Source organism: Colletotrichum truncatum (genome assembly GCF_014235925.2).
Source record: "Colletotrichum truncatum strain CMES1059 chromosome Unknown Contig_0009, whole genome shotgun sequence".
Classification (NCBI taxonomy): domain Eukaryota; kingdom Fungi; phylum Ascomycota; class Sordariomycetes; order Glomerellales; family Glomerellaceae; genus Colletotrichum; species Colletotrichum truncatum.
The window spans coordinates 1002080-1017017 of NW_027222406.1; the positions used below are offsets into that span (position 1 = coordinate 1002080).

At 51.7% G+C, this 14938-nt stretch overlaps 4 protein-coding genes across 4 annotated transcripts; 1 reads left to right on the top strand and 3 right to left on the bottom strand.

The window, feature by feature from the left end:
* Positions 1–890: 890 nt before the first annotated feature.
* On the top strand, positions 891–2554 carry CTRU02_212791 (MFS allantoate transporter; the record flags this gene model as incomplete). Its single annotated transcript, XM_036721355.1, has 3 exons — positions 891–1112; positions 1172–1314; positions 1372–2554. The coding sequence occupies 3 exons, from the start codon at positions 891–893 to the stop codon at positions 2552–2554; spliced, it is 1548 nt and encodes a 515-aa protein (XP_036586524.1).
* A 552-nt stretch (positions 2555–3106) lies between these two features.
* Positions 3107–5165, bottom strand: CTRU02_212792 (flavin-binding monooxygenase; the record flags this gene model as incomplete). The annotated part of the gene is made up of 7 exons (XM_036721356.1): positions 3107–3579; positions 3637–4003; positions 4061–4197; positions 4252–4347; positions 4397–4554; positions 4610–4816; positions 4876–5165. The coding sequence occupies 7 exons, from the start codon at positions 5163–5165 to the stop codon at positions 3107–3109; spliced, it is 1728 nt and encodes a 575-aa protein (XP_036586525.1).
* A 1245-nt stretch (positions 5166–6410) lies between these two features.
* On the bottom strand, positions 6411–6875 carry CTRU02_212793 (uncharacterized protein; the record flags this gene model as incomplete). The annotated part of the gene is made up of 1 exon (XM_036721357.1): positions 6411–6875. The coding sequence occupies one exon, from the start codon at positions 6873–6875 to the stop codon at positions 6411–6413; it is 465 nt and encodes a 154-aa protein (XP_036586526.1).
* Positions 6876–9258: 2383 nt separating this feature from the next.
* Positions 9259–11190, bottom strand: CTRU02_212794 (pH-response transcription factor PACC-like protein; the record flags this gene model as incomplete). Its single annotated transcript, XM_036721358.1, has 4 exons — positions 9259–10541; positions 10613–10691; positions 10748–10951; positions 11011–11190. 4 exons carry the CDS (start codon positions 11188–11190, stop codon positions 9259–9261), a joined length of 1746 nt encoding a protein of 581 aa, XP_036586527.1.
* Positions 11191–14938: the final 3748 nt, after the last annotated feature.

Sequence of the window (14938 nt, forward strand, 5' to 3'; positions counted from 1 at the left end):
AAAAAGAGAGTTTCCAGTGTTGCGATAGTTAGAATACGGAGTCGTATAGCACTTCCAGCCATACGCCCGCCAGGCTGAGAGGCCTAAGCCTCCCAGACCCACGTGACAGGCCAAGGGGGAATATCCCCACCTTCTAGTCAACAACACCACTTTCAACTATCATGAACCATCGATTAGAACCAATTTACTGTTATTTGTTATTGACGAACGGAATTCCGTTTCACCCCCTGTGAAACCTACAACTGTATTGTGGATCTCAAGGGGGACGTAAACGCTCCCCCAGACTTGTAGCGTTACCCCCGAAGTTTTCATGACTCAGTGACAGATAACACCATGCCCAAAGTATTACTTACTCCAGTAGAGATAACAAAAGCGGCACTAACGTAGGATTAGGGCGGCTGGTTGGTGTCCCAAGGGCGCGGATAGTTGACCGAGGGAACCTCCAAAATGCGGGGGCGGAGCTCCGTCAATGTGCATTGACAGGATCCCCTATCAACACCCCAGACGAGTGCGATAGCCGGTAAAAGCCACCGGCACAGCTACCCCAGGAATCCAACTTCTCGTGCTGAATGACCCCTTGCCGTGTGCACCGTGATCAGCTCCCCAGCCAAAACGTAAGTATGCCTTGACCGCAGCTCTGAGCCGGATATGTGTAAACTCCGAGCAGTTCCGGCAACCCAAAGATTGTATATAAGCTGGCGTATCTCATCACAATCAACTTGAACAGCCCCGTCCGCCGCAGACATCTAACATCGGGTCTACCATAACTTTGTTGTAATTCAAATCATATCATTCACGGGTTTGAACGAAAATATAGCACATTGAATTCATTTAAGACGCGATATACTATCTCTGGACAACTTTGGTTACCTGTCTCATAAAATAGCGCGATGCCATCCGACGGCAACAAAAACAAGATGACCAACCCAGATGGCGGGGATGTCATCCGAACGCAAACGGACCTAGAAGATGGCAGCGTTGAGAAGATGAAGCAAGGGGAGATCGATCCTGCGCTTGCCTTTATCAATGGCGAACAAATCCAGTTCACCCCTGAAGAAGAAGCCCGAGTCGTGTCTCGCATCGACTGGGCGTTGATGCCTTTGCTATGCTGGGTTAGTATAAAGTCTCAATTGAGCCTGGAATGTCTATATTAACAAGACTCAAATTATAGATCTATGCACTACAGTTTGCCGACAAAACATCCCTCAATTACGCTTCGCTTATGGGCATTCGCGAAGACACCAACTTGGACCCTCAGAGTCAGCAATACAGCTGGACATCGAGCATTTTCTATGCAGGCTACATATTATGGGAGTAAGTGTAGCGCCAAAACCCAGACTGTTAGTATGTAATGATTCTGACCAAGCCAAGATTCCCAACAACATATCTCCTTCGAGCCCTGCCCCTCGGCAAATATACATCAGCAAACATCATTCTCTGGGGTATCGTTCTCGTTTGTCACATATTCGCCTTCAACTACGCGGGTCTCTTATCAGTCCGCTTCATGCTTGGAGCACTGGAAAGTACGGTTACACCCGCATTTGTCCTGCTCACATCAGCATGGTACAAACAAAACGAGCAAGCCAAACGCATGGGATTCTGGCTTAGTTGCAATGGCGTTGCTCTTTTGACCCTTGGACCTATAGCGTACGCTCTTTCCGGCGCCAAAGGCACAGTCATGGCTACATGGAAGATTCTCTATCTGGTTCTCGGCCTCCCCACCATTCTCACTGGCGCTTACTGTTGGTGGTTCATGCCGGATAATCAAACCAACGCACGCTTCCTAACTCACCGAGAAAAGGCGATTGCTATTGAGCGCATCCGTGGCAACTTCCAGGGCATTGGCAGCCGCAAGTGGAAATGGGATCAGTTCTTTGAGGCCTTTCGCGATCCTCGTACGTATCTGTACGTCTTGTTCTCGCTGCTCATGAACATCCCCAACGGCGGCATCACTGCTTTTGGCTCCATCATCATCAACTCGTTTGGCTTCAACGCTAGGCTTTCGCTGTTGCTCAACATGCCTACGGGTGCCGTTGACATCACCTGCAAGCTGCTTTTCACATACCTCTCGGACAAGCTGTTGGACAGATCTTTGTTTGCTTTTATTGCTATTCTCATTCCCATGATTGGCGGCATCATGATGATTGTAATACCGCTATCCGCGAAAGCCGGTCTTCTCGTGGGTTACTATTTGATTGGCGCGGCCGGAGCTTCGTGGTGCCTGATCATGGTAATGATTTCGAACAACACTCTTGGGTACACGAAGAAGGCAACCGTCAACGGACTTCAGATTCTTGCTTACGGCGCCGGTAATTGGATTGGTCCGCAGACGTTTCGATCTAACGAGGCACCCGTTTACAAGAATGGCAAACTCATGGTGGCTATCATGTACGGCCTCGCCGCGCTTACTATTGTCGCTATTCGGCTTGTAAACATTCGGGAAAATAAGCGCCGGGACAAGAAAGCAGCTGAACAGCCTGAGGTTGTCGCCCCCGGAACCGAATTCTTGGACTTAACAGACTTTGAGCAGCCCAACTTCCGATACATTCTTTGATAGCAGGGCAAGTGTGCTACTTATTGTATTTAGATGTAATAGGAGATGAAGTGTCTCCTCTATCTGGATATACGTTTATGACACTGGGGTTCTTTGCCCCGTTTAATATTGACCACTCTTGGCTCAATGAGGTGTAATTATCCTTTGATCGCTGTGCTGTTGTGCTGCATATCCCCCTCAATCCATCAACAGTTCAAACAGGTTTCCTAAGCTGCCGTGGCAGATATCATTCCAAATTCAAGGGTGTCTCATAAATCCAAACCCTACCACTAATTCATAAGTAAAAGCCATCATAATATCACTTTCAGTCTTCAGCTTCCCAGTACATAACAACTTTTGCGACATAAATTAACATGGAAGATCGGGTAGAGTTGTTGTGTATTTTTGAAAGGTCGCAAATCTTTTAATACATCTACTGGTTACGTTGAATATATTGACTCATGGGCTCGTCATCTTTGAAAAAAGCAACGGAACCGAGGACGAGGACGCAAATGAATTCCCGGACTGATGAGAAACATTGAAAAACGCAACTCGAAATTATATCCTTTCTATCTATTTATTCATGATGAAATCTTCAAAATCTTCGTCAGGTAGCGCAGGCTGTTCGTCGACGCCATCGAGGAGACCCAAATACCAAGACAAATCCCTTCCATCACTCTCGCGGACCGCGAAACCGTTACCCCAGTATCCGAACCTGTTTGTCGTCGTGTACTTGAGCTCGTAGTCCTCCCACCGAGGTGTCCCGATGGTCTCGAAAAACTGGATGCGGGATCCGGGCCACATCATGGGCTCGCCATCCACCGTGCCCTGCTTGAACCATGATCGGCACGGGGAAGTCCACGCAGTGCGCGGAAGAAACTTTCGGCGGTGTTCAACGAAGTCGTTTACAGCCTCCTGCTTTGGGCAAAAAGATGCAATTTCTTCTTCAGACATCTTGTGCAGCATCTGCATCACGTATCTGGCCACGGTTTCAGTGATGGGAAGGAAGCTTCCGTGACCGTACGGGCCGAATGGGCCGTTGAAGACTTTGCAAAGAGTTAGTTGACTCTGCAAGAGTAGCAAAGAAGAAGTCCGTTGCTTACTGATGTAGTTGGGCATGTTGGCCACAGTCATGGACAGATATGTGTTGGGGGTTTCTTTCCAATATTCGCTGAGGCTGACGCCGTTTCGGCCAATGGTAGGATAGTGTGGGCGCCAGCTAACGTCGAAGCCCGTGGCGCAGACAATTATGTCAAACTCATGCTCTTTGCCATCTGATGTCTTGATCCCCTTGGGTGTGATCTCTTGAATGTTTGATGACACCACATTCACGTTGTCTTTGCAGAGTGCTTCGAGATATCCATTGCCGGGTGTTGGTCTCCGACAGCCGACCGCAAAGTCTTTGGGAATTATGAGGTCTGCAAGGTCCGGTCTGCCTTCAAGCTTGGAAAGCATGTCCTTTTCTGCGAACTGGAGTCGATGGTGTTAGTCAATGGCTCTTGGGCAGTGATGAGGAGATCATCTTACGTTTCTAGCGTCTTGTTGCTCTTTAGATCCGTTAAGAATGAAGCGGAAACGAGAGTTTAGCTCGGACTCTATCTTTTTTCTGTACGCAAGGTATTTCTTTGGGTCGTTCCGGAAAATTTCATGTTGTTTTTCGCTGTCTTTAAGAATCCGTTAGTTTGAATAGGTGAACGGACTTTAACGTGGCTCCTTACATTTGAAATTGCCACCGTTCTTTCCAGCAAATCTCTGACCGAAGCCACCGACAACCCATGATGAGCTGCGGATGAAAGATGTCAAGGTCCCAACAACTGAGGTTGGTTAGAGCTGGTATTAACGGAACATCAAGAAGAAACCTACTAGGTTGGATGTTAGGAACGATTTGAACCGCTGAAGAGCCGGATCCAATGACTCCGACGCGTTTTCCCTTCAGATCAATGCTGTTGTCCCAGTTGGCGCTGTGGAGCATGGTTCCCTTGAAGGTTTCTCTGCCTTTGATGGCCGGCCATTTCCACTTGCTACGGACGGCCTCTTAGCTCAAACTCGGTGAAGACAGGAGGCGACAAGACTTACTTCAACACGCCACTGGCATTCACAAAGACGTGTGCTTTATCCTCAATGATGGTGCCGTCTTGCTTCTCGATCTTGATGGTCCACATCTGGTCGTGCTCGTCCCAAAAGGCGCCCACGACCTTGTGATTGAGGCGAATGTATTTGTTCAAGTCATATTTCTCTGCTACATTTTTGAAATATTGCAGAATCTCCGGAGCACTCGAGTAGCTTAGAAGGCGATTGGTTAATAAATGCCCCATCACTTTTGTTGGGCGATTTGCACTCACAATTGGGTCCAGTCGGGCGACGGCGCCCATGAGAATTGATAGTTGACCGACGGGATATCACATCCGCAACCCGGGTACCGATTCTCATACCAAGTGCCGCCGATGGACGGGTTCTTCTCGTAACATACAAGCTCGAGGTCGAGTGTCTTGCAAGTATCAATCTCGTGCGCAAGGTTGAGGGCGCTGGCGCCGCCACCGAGACACACGATGCGAAGCTTCCGGCCACTGCGGCTCGGCTTCTCCAAGATCTGGTACTCGGCCTTGGCCGGGGGAGCGGGGAGAGAGCCCATGCTTGCGCTTATCAGTCTGGAGTTGGACAAGGGCAGGGATCACTACCTGGGGTAGTGTTCAACTGATGATGTATGTTTGCTTGGAGAATGTGGGAACTTCAACTATGAATTGTGAAATCTGTGGTGTGGGACTGCTATCTATGTAAACTTCGTTATCATAATTCTGGACAGCCTATTCTTATATGTGATTTTTTGACTTTGGCATTGCAGTCTGTAAATTGCGATTTGCCGCGACTCTCTCGCTCGTACTCGGTTTCTGTCTGCCAGCGGAGCTCCACTCGACCTCAAGCGCGAGATGCCTCATCCAACTTCTCCACTTCTTCCGAAAGAGCTCCCTTCCCCGCGGCGTTCACTCCGCCTCCGCCTCCGCCTCCACTGTGATGATTAACCTGAATCCTGCCACATCAGCCGCGGGTGTCCTGGTTAGCTAGCGGCCGATTTAACAGGTCAGTAGGTCGAGTACCGGGTTCGAACAGTGAGGGGTTACAGAGATTCCGCGAGACTTTGCCGATGGTCATTTATCTACATGACAGCTTGAAGAGAAGGCTTGAATTGTTCCACCTATCGTCAACTCCATTTCAAGCGTTCGTAGCCAAGATAATAGAATAGTTGCCGAAGGATAAAGATTAATCAACCATCATAATCGTAATTAACGCTTAAAGAGTCAAGCAACTTCAGCGTACCTAGTTTTACTGGTTGCTTGACTAATTTGTCAGGCTCAAGTACCTTAGTTTAACAAGGAGAGTATATTTCATTGTCGCTAGGTATAAAGAGTGATAATATTTGAATGTTGTCATTTCCTTTGTAAAGATCGTAATCATACAAACAACAAAGAGGGGCTTTAGCAAGCATTATCGAAGGCCTGATGGTCTCACAATGCTGACCAGACCACAACAATACCGTCGTCATACTCACAACAACTCATTCAACATTGATCCAATATTTGAGATGGAATAATTTCCTCGTTTTACTTGATTTAACTGTAGTTTTCAATCTAGGCCTTCGCCATTGTAACCCGAAGGAAAGCACACAGTAGACAAGATCGTTTCTTCGCAGCATACCGTCTTTTCCAAAGAGTGTACCCCGATCCTCCGCTTTCACCATTCAACAAAGTGTCAAAAGAGCGACGTTATCCCCAAACCGCCGACTTTCCCTCCTCTCGTAGCACATCGACCCTTAACCACTCGACTTGTTCCAGATAACACAATCCTCCAACCCGCATTCCATAACCTAGCCGATGGCGCCTCAAGCCCCATCCACAGGCAACGGGTTACCAATAGGGGGCTTAGGAAGCCCAGGATATCCAGGCAACCACGTCTCGTCGAATGCAATGCCGCAGTAGATGGCCAGGCAGATGCACGGCTCGTTGATGGGGGTTCTTCTGCACTGAACGTTCCAACCGGGACCGGGCATGCAACAGCAGCACTGCTTCTCCTTCTTGGGGTTCCAGGGGCACAGTGCCTTGGTGCATGGGGGGTCCGGACTGCCGCCGAACACGTGGGGCACCTTGCACTGCCACTCCCAGTTCTTGGTGTTGCAGCAGCAGAGGTCGGCCTTGGGCAGCTCAGTCGGGGGAACGGGGGGCAAGGGAGTGACGGGGGAGGGGAGGGGGACCGGAGCCACGTCGGGGGCGGGCGAGGCGAGGACGGCGCCGCTGTTGGAGAGGATGGCGAGCGTGGCTGCTGCGATTCTGGTGAAGCTGAGTCTCATTTTGGTAGAGTGTTTGCGAGGGCCTCTGGTAGTTGATGTATTTGGATGTTTTTGTAGTGTCTCTTGAGGCATGAGAGGTTTTTTGTGAGTTCTTGTCTTTATTGTCTGGCGAGATTTGAAAGTCATACTTACAGCGGACTCTTTGGTGGTTTATATAGCCAGCAGTGTGAACAGTCTCGAAGGGAGCTCGCCACTCAAAGTCGCTGTTCAGGTTACTCAAAAGAGTCACGGAACAGGATGTCAACACTTACGTAGCATGTCCGCCTCTCGGCGGTCGTCTTTACCCATACCTCCCTCACCCGCCCCCGCCCCCCTTTCTCGTATATTACCTGCCTGCGCAAATGTTTCGACCCCGCGCAAGACAGACGAAGAGGACTTACACGAAGCGAGAGAAAGTCTAGTGGGAATGGCGATTGTCTCAAAATACCCAAAATAAACATGTTCAACGAGCCGCTCCGCCGATCAACCACGGGCCTCAAATACCTCTTCTTCCCCACAAAGGAGTTGATCGCCAGCGTCGCCCATTCCCTCCTCGTTGTCCCCCTTACATCCACTTAGTGCAGGCGATCCTGAAAAGTTTTTGAATCTGGGGTATGGTAGGGTGAGGTTACAGCCGAACGAGGAAAGCCGGTGGGAAATGAGCTTTTGTGATTGGCTCGTGTTTAAAGAGGGATATCACTTTTTTTTCAATTTGCCTATAACATGCTGAGTCTGGGCTATATTCGGAGCCGGACGCAGGATGCTCTTTTGTGCTCTCTCGAGTGTCATTTCTCCAATCAGGGCCCCTTCGGCAAATTCCTCGGGACAAGGCGCCGACCGCAGGGCTGACGTTTGTCTTGGTTCTCGGGAAGGATGAGATAGTTCAGCAGGGGGGGGCTTGTGGAAAGGGATGGGAGAGACAAGTTCGGTTGAGGTGGGTAAATAGAGCTGTCATACAGGTGTGCGTCCCCGTTCGCCAAGGATGAGCGAATGACCTCTCTCTTTCTCTTTCTCTTTCTCTTGCTGCGCCTAGGTTTGGAATCCAGCTTTACCTCAAGTGTCTCAGTTCCCTTTCCCGCAGCCGTTTTCGCCCACGCGAGGTCTGGACGCCCCCCACCCCCCTTCTCTCTCGGATTCCGTTGTACGAAAAACCACCCCGTTCAGGTATCGTCAGCATTATCAGGAGAGTCATCGTAGGGGTTATGAGACCAGACCTACGCCCGACGATGGCGTCTTGGCATTGACAAGCTGTTTTTATTTTTCCGGTTACATAAATCAAGATTATTTTTGTCTTCTGTGTCTCTTCCTCGTGTGCCCCCCTTTCACGAAAACGTTCTCATGGTGGAGGAATGGGTTCGCGCCGGCCTACCGTGGAGAAGCGGATGATGTCCTGGGCAGACGTTGTCCATGACGCTTTCGCCGGATCCGGCAACATGAACCTTGTTTTCCTATTCTCTAAGCTCGAGTGGTAGGCTCTACTTCCCAAAGTGGTAAGAGCGTCGTCTGGATGTGGTCTCCTATTATTAGAACACCGAAAGTTTGGGTCATTGCCTGAGGTGAAGCAGTTAAAAGAATGACGAGGGCGGCCAAACTCAAAAGAGATTGTTGAGTTGACCCCTTCTACCCATGAACTCTGTAGACACAATCCGCTCGGATGACAATGGACATTATGACGACACATCATTCCAGTAATAGAGCAAATCAGCAAGTTGTGACAAGAAAATCAGTATGCAAAGTCACTCAAGGCAAAGTGAGAGAATGTTCAGAGGCGTAATATGCATTTTCATTCGACCCTGAGTTCGAGCCAAGGAGACTGACTACATAATGGCGAAGCAACATGACTTGTTTTCATGATCTCATTCCCGTTCCAATATCCGTTATAATCCGCGATCCGTGTGAAAAGAAGTGTTTCGCACCAAAATGTTTGTGTTTTGCTTTGCTCGCAAAGCCCTCCCGAATGTAAAAGCCATCTCTCCCCTCTTAATTGTCATGATAGATGAAATAAATCAAAAGACGTTTGTTTTGTTTGTATTTGGGGTTTATCCGGGGACCCCTTTGCCCCGGAATTAACAACCACAATCCATCTGCGTTTGGGAGACTGCGCATCAATCCACTTCCCCTTTCAACTTCCACCGACCAGGGTATGTAAGGTAACAAAGAGGCGTGAGCTTCGACATGCGGGGAGGTATTTTGCCAGAAGCGCTTTGTAGGCAATAAAATAAAATAAAAAGAGAATGCTGTTGAATAGAATACGAACCAAGGTTGAACCGATCACTTTGCCCTTTCCTTTTGGAAGAAAACTTTTCTCGAAACACGCTTGTAGACAACTGTTGGTACACGCGCCCAGGTTTGATGATTTCTGGGGCTCTCTTCTTCAGCACCGGCTCAACGCCACGTAGACGGCTTAGTTGGGCAGGCGCAAGATGGGGTATAGCGGCGCTGCCGGGGCGGGCTTGGCGTCGACTTCCATGGGTTCAGGAGACTTAAGACGGGTAGCGGCCTCCTCAGCGAAGTCCTTGCGGTCGATACGATCGCGGATGTACTCGCGAAGAGCCTCGATCGTGCGCATGTTCTCGAGCCACTGGTCGTACTTCTCCTCGCGTTCACGAGCACCCTCGCTCATGTCCGAGTCGGAGGAAGGAGAACCAATGGACGAGGCGACGGACTCGGCCTTGGGGGTGGTGACGCCGGAGGAGGAGTCCTCCATGATGCGAGGCGACCTAGGCGACGAGGGGTTGGCACGTTGGAGCATGCCGCCAGAGTAGCGTCGGCGCTCGTTGCTGTCGAAGCTGGGTCCGAGAGTTGAGGTGGTCGACTGACCGGGGAAGACGGAGCTGACGGCAGGGAGATTGGGGTACATGACCGAGGAAGCGGTTGAGCTGTGTCTTGACTGAGGAGACATGCCGGAAGAAGAGGGGCTGGGCGAGTGGCCAGAGGTGTAGGACATGGTGCTTGAGGGGGGAGTGACGGCAGGCGTTCCAGTGGAGGAGATGGCAGTGAGCGGCGACGCCATGTGAGCGGCGGAAACGGCGTCGTAGCCGCCGTGAGTGACTGGAATGCCGGCGGCGGAGCCTCTGTGGCCGCCTGTGGGCGAGGGGCTGTTGCGGAGGTCGAACGTGTTTTGGCCGTGAATGTGGATTCCTTGGGTGGCCTGGTTTGCGTTCTCGTAGACGGTGCTCTGCATCTGCTCGAGGATCTGATCGATCTGGATCAGGTCGTTCTTGGTACGGGCGTTGGGCATAGGCGGCAGGTAGTACTGCTGGGTCAGGGGACCAGGACCGGAGTGGCCGCCACCGATGTGCTGCTGGTGGTGCTGCTGCTGGACGTGCGGGGGCGGGGCCGCCATGTAGTCGGAGCCCGGCATAGGGCCGGCGTGAAGGCCAAGAGCACCGTGGAGAGGGAGGAGGGATCGGCCGACTTGTTGGTAGGAAGTAGGGTCAACCTGGCGACGCTTGGCGTGTGCAAAGAAATCGTCAACCATGTCGAAGGCGCGCTTCCGGTTGTCGTAGCCGCCAGCGTGGTGGCCGATGTACTCAGTTCGGGGAGGGTTCAAGGGTTGTTGGTTGAAGTACAGTCCATAGTTTGTAGATGGTTGGGGTGCATAGTAGCTAGCATGCCCAGCCTGGTGTGCGAAGGCGGCCGAGTTAGTCCTCATGTGGCCATTATGATCATAGTAGCTAGAAGAAGCTGGAGGCACATTAGCCTCTAGTTGGGAGAAAACGAGAGGACATTGGATGCGCAAACTGAGCTGTACATACCTTTGCCAGGCTGCGCCCGATAGCCGTTCAGGCCCTGGTCCTGAGGTGATCGGACGAGCACCGAGTCATCGGCGTGGGTCTGGAAATGTGAGCTTTTGATGTCCCGTCTTGCGAAAAGAGGGGAGACAAATTTACCTTGACATGCTTCTTCAAATCCTGAGGACGCTTGAAGGACTTGCCGCAGAACTCACACTTGTGAGGCTTGAGCGGGACGTGAACACGAATGTGAGAGGTGATGTGGTCACGCTTCACGGTGGTTGTCCTGCAGGAGTTCCACTGGCAAGTGAGGTTGAGGTTGTTGGTGCTCTTGCGGCCAACATGACGCTCACAGATGTGCTCCTGAATTGAGCCGTCAGCCATGCCATTCTCATGACGAGAGGAACATGGGAGCAACTTACGTAGAGAGCTTCGGGTGTGACGAACTTCAAGTTGCAGGCGTTCCACTTGCAGATGAGGTTATCATCGGCGCTGGTGTTGCCGGTGCTCTGAGAAGTGTTGCTGGTGGCTGTTGAGGGAGCGGGAGTGCTGCTCTTGGGGGAGTTGCTCCCCGAAGACTCGTGCTCTTGCTTGGTAGACATGGTGTATGAATGTGGTTGACCGAACTAGTTCGGTGAGGAGATCCGGAAGATTAGGTTCGGCCGGGACCCGTTGGGCTGGAACACCAAGGTAAGGTGCGTCTAGATGCGTGGGATGCTGTGTAAGTGGAGACTGTCTGGGCTGAGGCAGTGGAGGGGCCGATTGCCGAGAACAGGCGAGAGTATACTTGGGATCAGGCAAAGCTGTAATTGGGAAGAAAAGAGACGGTCAGCAATGCTTTTATGTTTTTTGCTGGCCCTCACAAGAGCTTTTTTGCTTTCCAAAGGAATCGATCAATCTGATCCGGGGGGGCATGGACGACAGCTTGTCTCTTTATTCATGAATCACATTTCCTCTCCGCTCTTCCTACCCTCTTAAGAGTCTTGGCAAAGTCTTGGCGACCGGGGGCTTGTGAGACCAGCTGACATTTGATTGGGTGGTGGTGGCGAGGGCTGCCGAGCAGATGTCGCTGAAGATGGAGGGATACAAAAAGTGACATATTGAACCGACCGAGAGTCCGAAGCTAACACAGTAGGAGGTCCCACATGCACTATCGCATTGCTGACGAAATCACTGTGAATCTCGATAGCTGAGCATTGCCCCACAGTGAGTTTTCTTACCGAACACGGCTAAATCTCACAGGCTCCGCAGGTCACTCGCCAACACCGTAACATCCGGGCGCATACGATGCCAAGACATTTGGCTGTCTTGGGAGTCTTGGCAAATCTCCAGTTTTCACACTCTTTCCCTTCGCCGAGACCTTGGCATTTCTACTTGGCGCGCATTGCTTCATCCTGCGAGCACCCCGTTTCCCACTTGTGTTGGTCAATAACTCGCCATCAGCTGACGAGCGAGCGCAAGCGCAGCCGTCTCTGCCTTTGCCTCGTTTCTTTCATGGCCGGTCAAGCGGGCTGCGTTGCGCGGTCGCTTGTGGATAACGGTATCCATCGCGTAAGAAGCATTTTGTAATGATTAGTTTATGTTTGTATCGTCCGAAAATGAAAAGAGCCCTGCGACCGTCTCAGATGAGGGAGCAGATGTTTCCAGCCAAGTTCGGCGCACTGGACCCGAGTATTTTTGGCGGCCTCGATGTGTGACCAGACGGGAAAAGACCACCTTCTTTCTCGAAAAGACCAACCCCAGCACGGGGGGTACCTTGTACCAGGACCTGATGTCACAGCACCCTCTCAGGCCAGCCTGAGCCAGTGGCACTGAAGTTTACATAGTAGGTACGGGCAGACATAGGACGACTGACAGGAGACTTTGGGGCACATGGGGGTGCCAGTGACGATTGACAGGGAAGGGAAGGGGGCGAGGGAGGAGGAACAAGCGTGACAAGCGTGACAAGCGTGACAAGCCTTCCTTCCCAAGAAACCTCCAAGAAAAGATGGCCAAAACACGGGGCCTCCGGTGCTTCGATAAGCGCATACCCCATAACTCCATAAAACAGGACCACTAGAAACACTGGCAGCCTGGGCTGGCACGCTGGGCACATGGCATTGATCTCCTCCCTCTCTCTGTTTCCCCAGCCGAAGGCGTCGAGCAGAGACGCAGGCATGGCTTATGTGGTACGGATACCTAGTTGTTCTAAACTACTGGGCAGATGCAGCCAGCTCGTCATCCATACCCAGGCACTCAGGCGATAGGGCCTAAAGAATAGTCCAGTCAAGTCTGTCAATGTGCTTAACCGAGTGGGTCATGTATCCCCACCTCCCCTTTTCGACTCAATCTCCTCGATAAGCCAGGGGTAGACAAGGGCCTGGGCAGGTGACTCTCGGTTTCTGGCATGGCCAAGTGAGAGAAAAGAAGCTTTCCGCTCCTCTCTTCTTGGCCTCTCCGCCGCAGCCAAGACCGCCAAGGCCTTAGCGCCAAGTGCTACGCGCAATCCAATCCGTTCTGTCTGGTGTGTCCCCTCTTCCAAACATGATGGTGATGCTGCCGCTCGCTGGAATTGGGTCAGCAGAGGCCGTTGAACCGGCTCGTCCTAAAAAGTGTTGCGCAATACCGCCAGTTGCGGCCCACGCAAAGAAGCCGAAGTGCCGGCCATTTTTGGTTATGTGTGTGTGTGTGTGTGTGTGTGTCTTTCATATTGCATCCGGTGCGAGCCCGAGACGGGTGGACTTTGCCAAGACCAAGAAGCAGCTTTTTAGGTGAGGGTGCGAGATGAGAGTGTGCCGTACGGGCGTGTTGTGGCCTGTCTGGGTGGGCACCTTTTAGCCAGCCTATTTTCTGTGTGTCCGACGTATTAAGTATTATGTATCTCCCCCCTGTGCACCAGTGCAGCGTGACAAAGGCAGCGCGACACTCGGGGTCCGAGTAAGGGAGGAGCACAATGTAGTGTAGAGGGAGCAGGTACGTACTTTTTTTTTTTTTTTTTTTTTTTTTTTCCTTTCTGCTGACAACGCGAACGAATGCAAACCCAAATACGGAGTAGGGGGCGGATACCATTTCTGACGCCGGCAGGTACAGTAAGTGACCCCGATCGTTCAGGGAAGGCAACCGGACGGCATCCTTCCCCTCATTCTTCCTGCATCTCGACGGGTGGCCCCATTCACCTTCCCACCATTTTACCTTTTTGCCATTTTGGCTTCTCGTTGTCGCTTTCTTTTGCATCTACCGCATCACATCATACACCTGCAAAACACTTTACACAGCCTTCCCGATCCCAGGAGATTGTCACTCCGTCTATACCTTAAACATGGAACCAACGTGCTCGCGCCGTCCAAGTCCGCCTTTATTCAGGTGAGCGGGTCGCTCGACCTTGGCAGTTCGACCCACGCTGGCGGTACGCCAACTGGTGTCAGAATCCTTCTCAAGGCTCCAGGTGTCGCCGTCCGTCTTAGTCTTGTGTTGATCTCCCTTTCTCATTGCTGCTCTCAACCGCGCCAAGCTTCAACACAAGAGACGCAAACCGGCCCTCGAGCAGCGGCGAGCCGTCTCACAACCCATGCCATCGCATCATTCATCCACCGTCTATCCCCGCGCGAAGCAGAACACGTTACTGTCACCGGCACCGCGCATGTTGCTGCGGGTTTGCTTGGCGTCTGCCACAGCTAGCCAGCCAGAACCTGACAATTTGCCGCTTCATCGCCCAGCTTTCCTCTGGCTGGGCAAGCCTGGGCAGTCTGGGCAACTTGGGCGGTCTTGGCTGCAGATACCAAGCAACTTCAGCCTGTATTTTACGGCACACACATTACTCTCTGTACGGGCAACCTTGCCCGTCACGCCCGTCTACCAGTCCCTACACTAAGTCTGTCCTCTCTGCGGCCGTCGCTTCGCTGTGCGGATGAGGCTGTGCAGCCAATGCCAAGACCTACGAGGATGGTTGGTTTCGACTTGGGTTCAACTATCGCCCGTTCAGTTCGAGGTTCAGGGGGTGCGGAGCCACCAGCTTCTGATGCACTGCTATCCAGTCGGAGTACATGCAATCAAAACGAGGCCTTTATCATGTCTTGGCACTGCGTCCTCTCTCCATGTTTGGCCGCCACTTGCATTTCATTTGCGCGATTTGTAAGTTTGCTTGGGCCCGTCTCAACCTCCAAGGCCCCAATCCCCGTCAATCGCCAGATTGACATACTCTATCCGCATCGGTCGATGCTTGTCCCACGCTCCTTGGATGCCTCCTTTACTATTCCCCTACTACTCATCTATGTAGTGAGTGTACTGAGCAACTGTGTCCTAGACGACATTACCTCTATCTGCAGTGATTGACAGGACCCACGAGGAATTAAGGTTCCAGTAAGGATACCC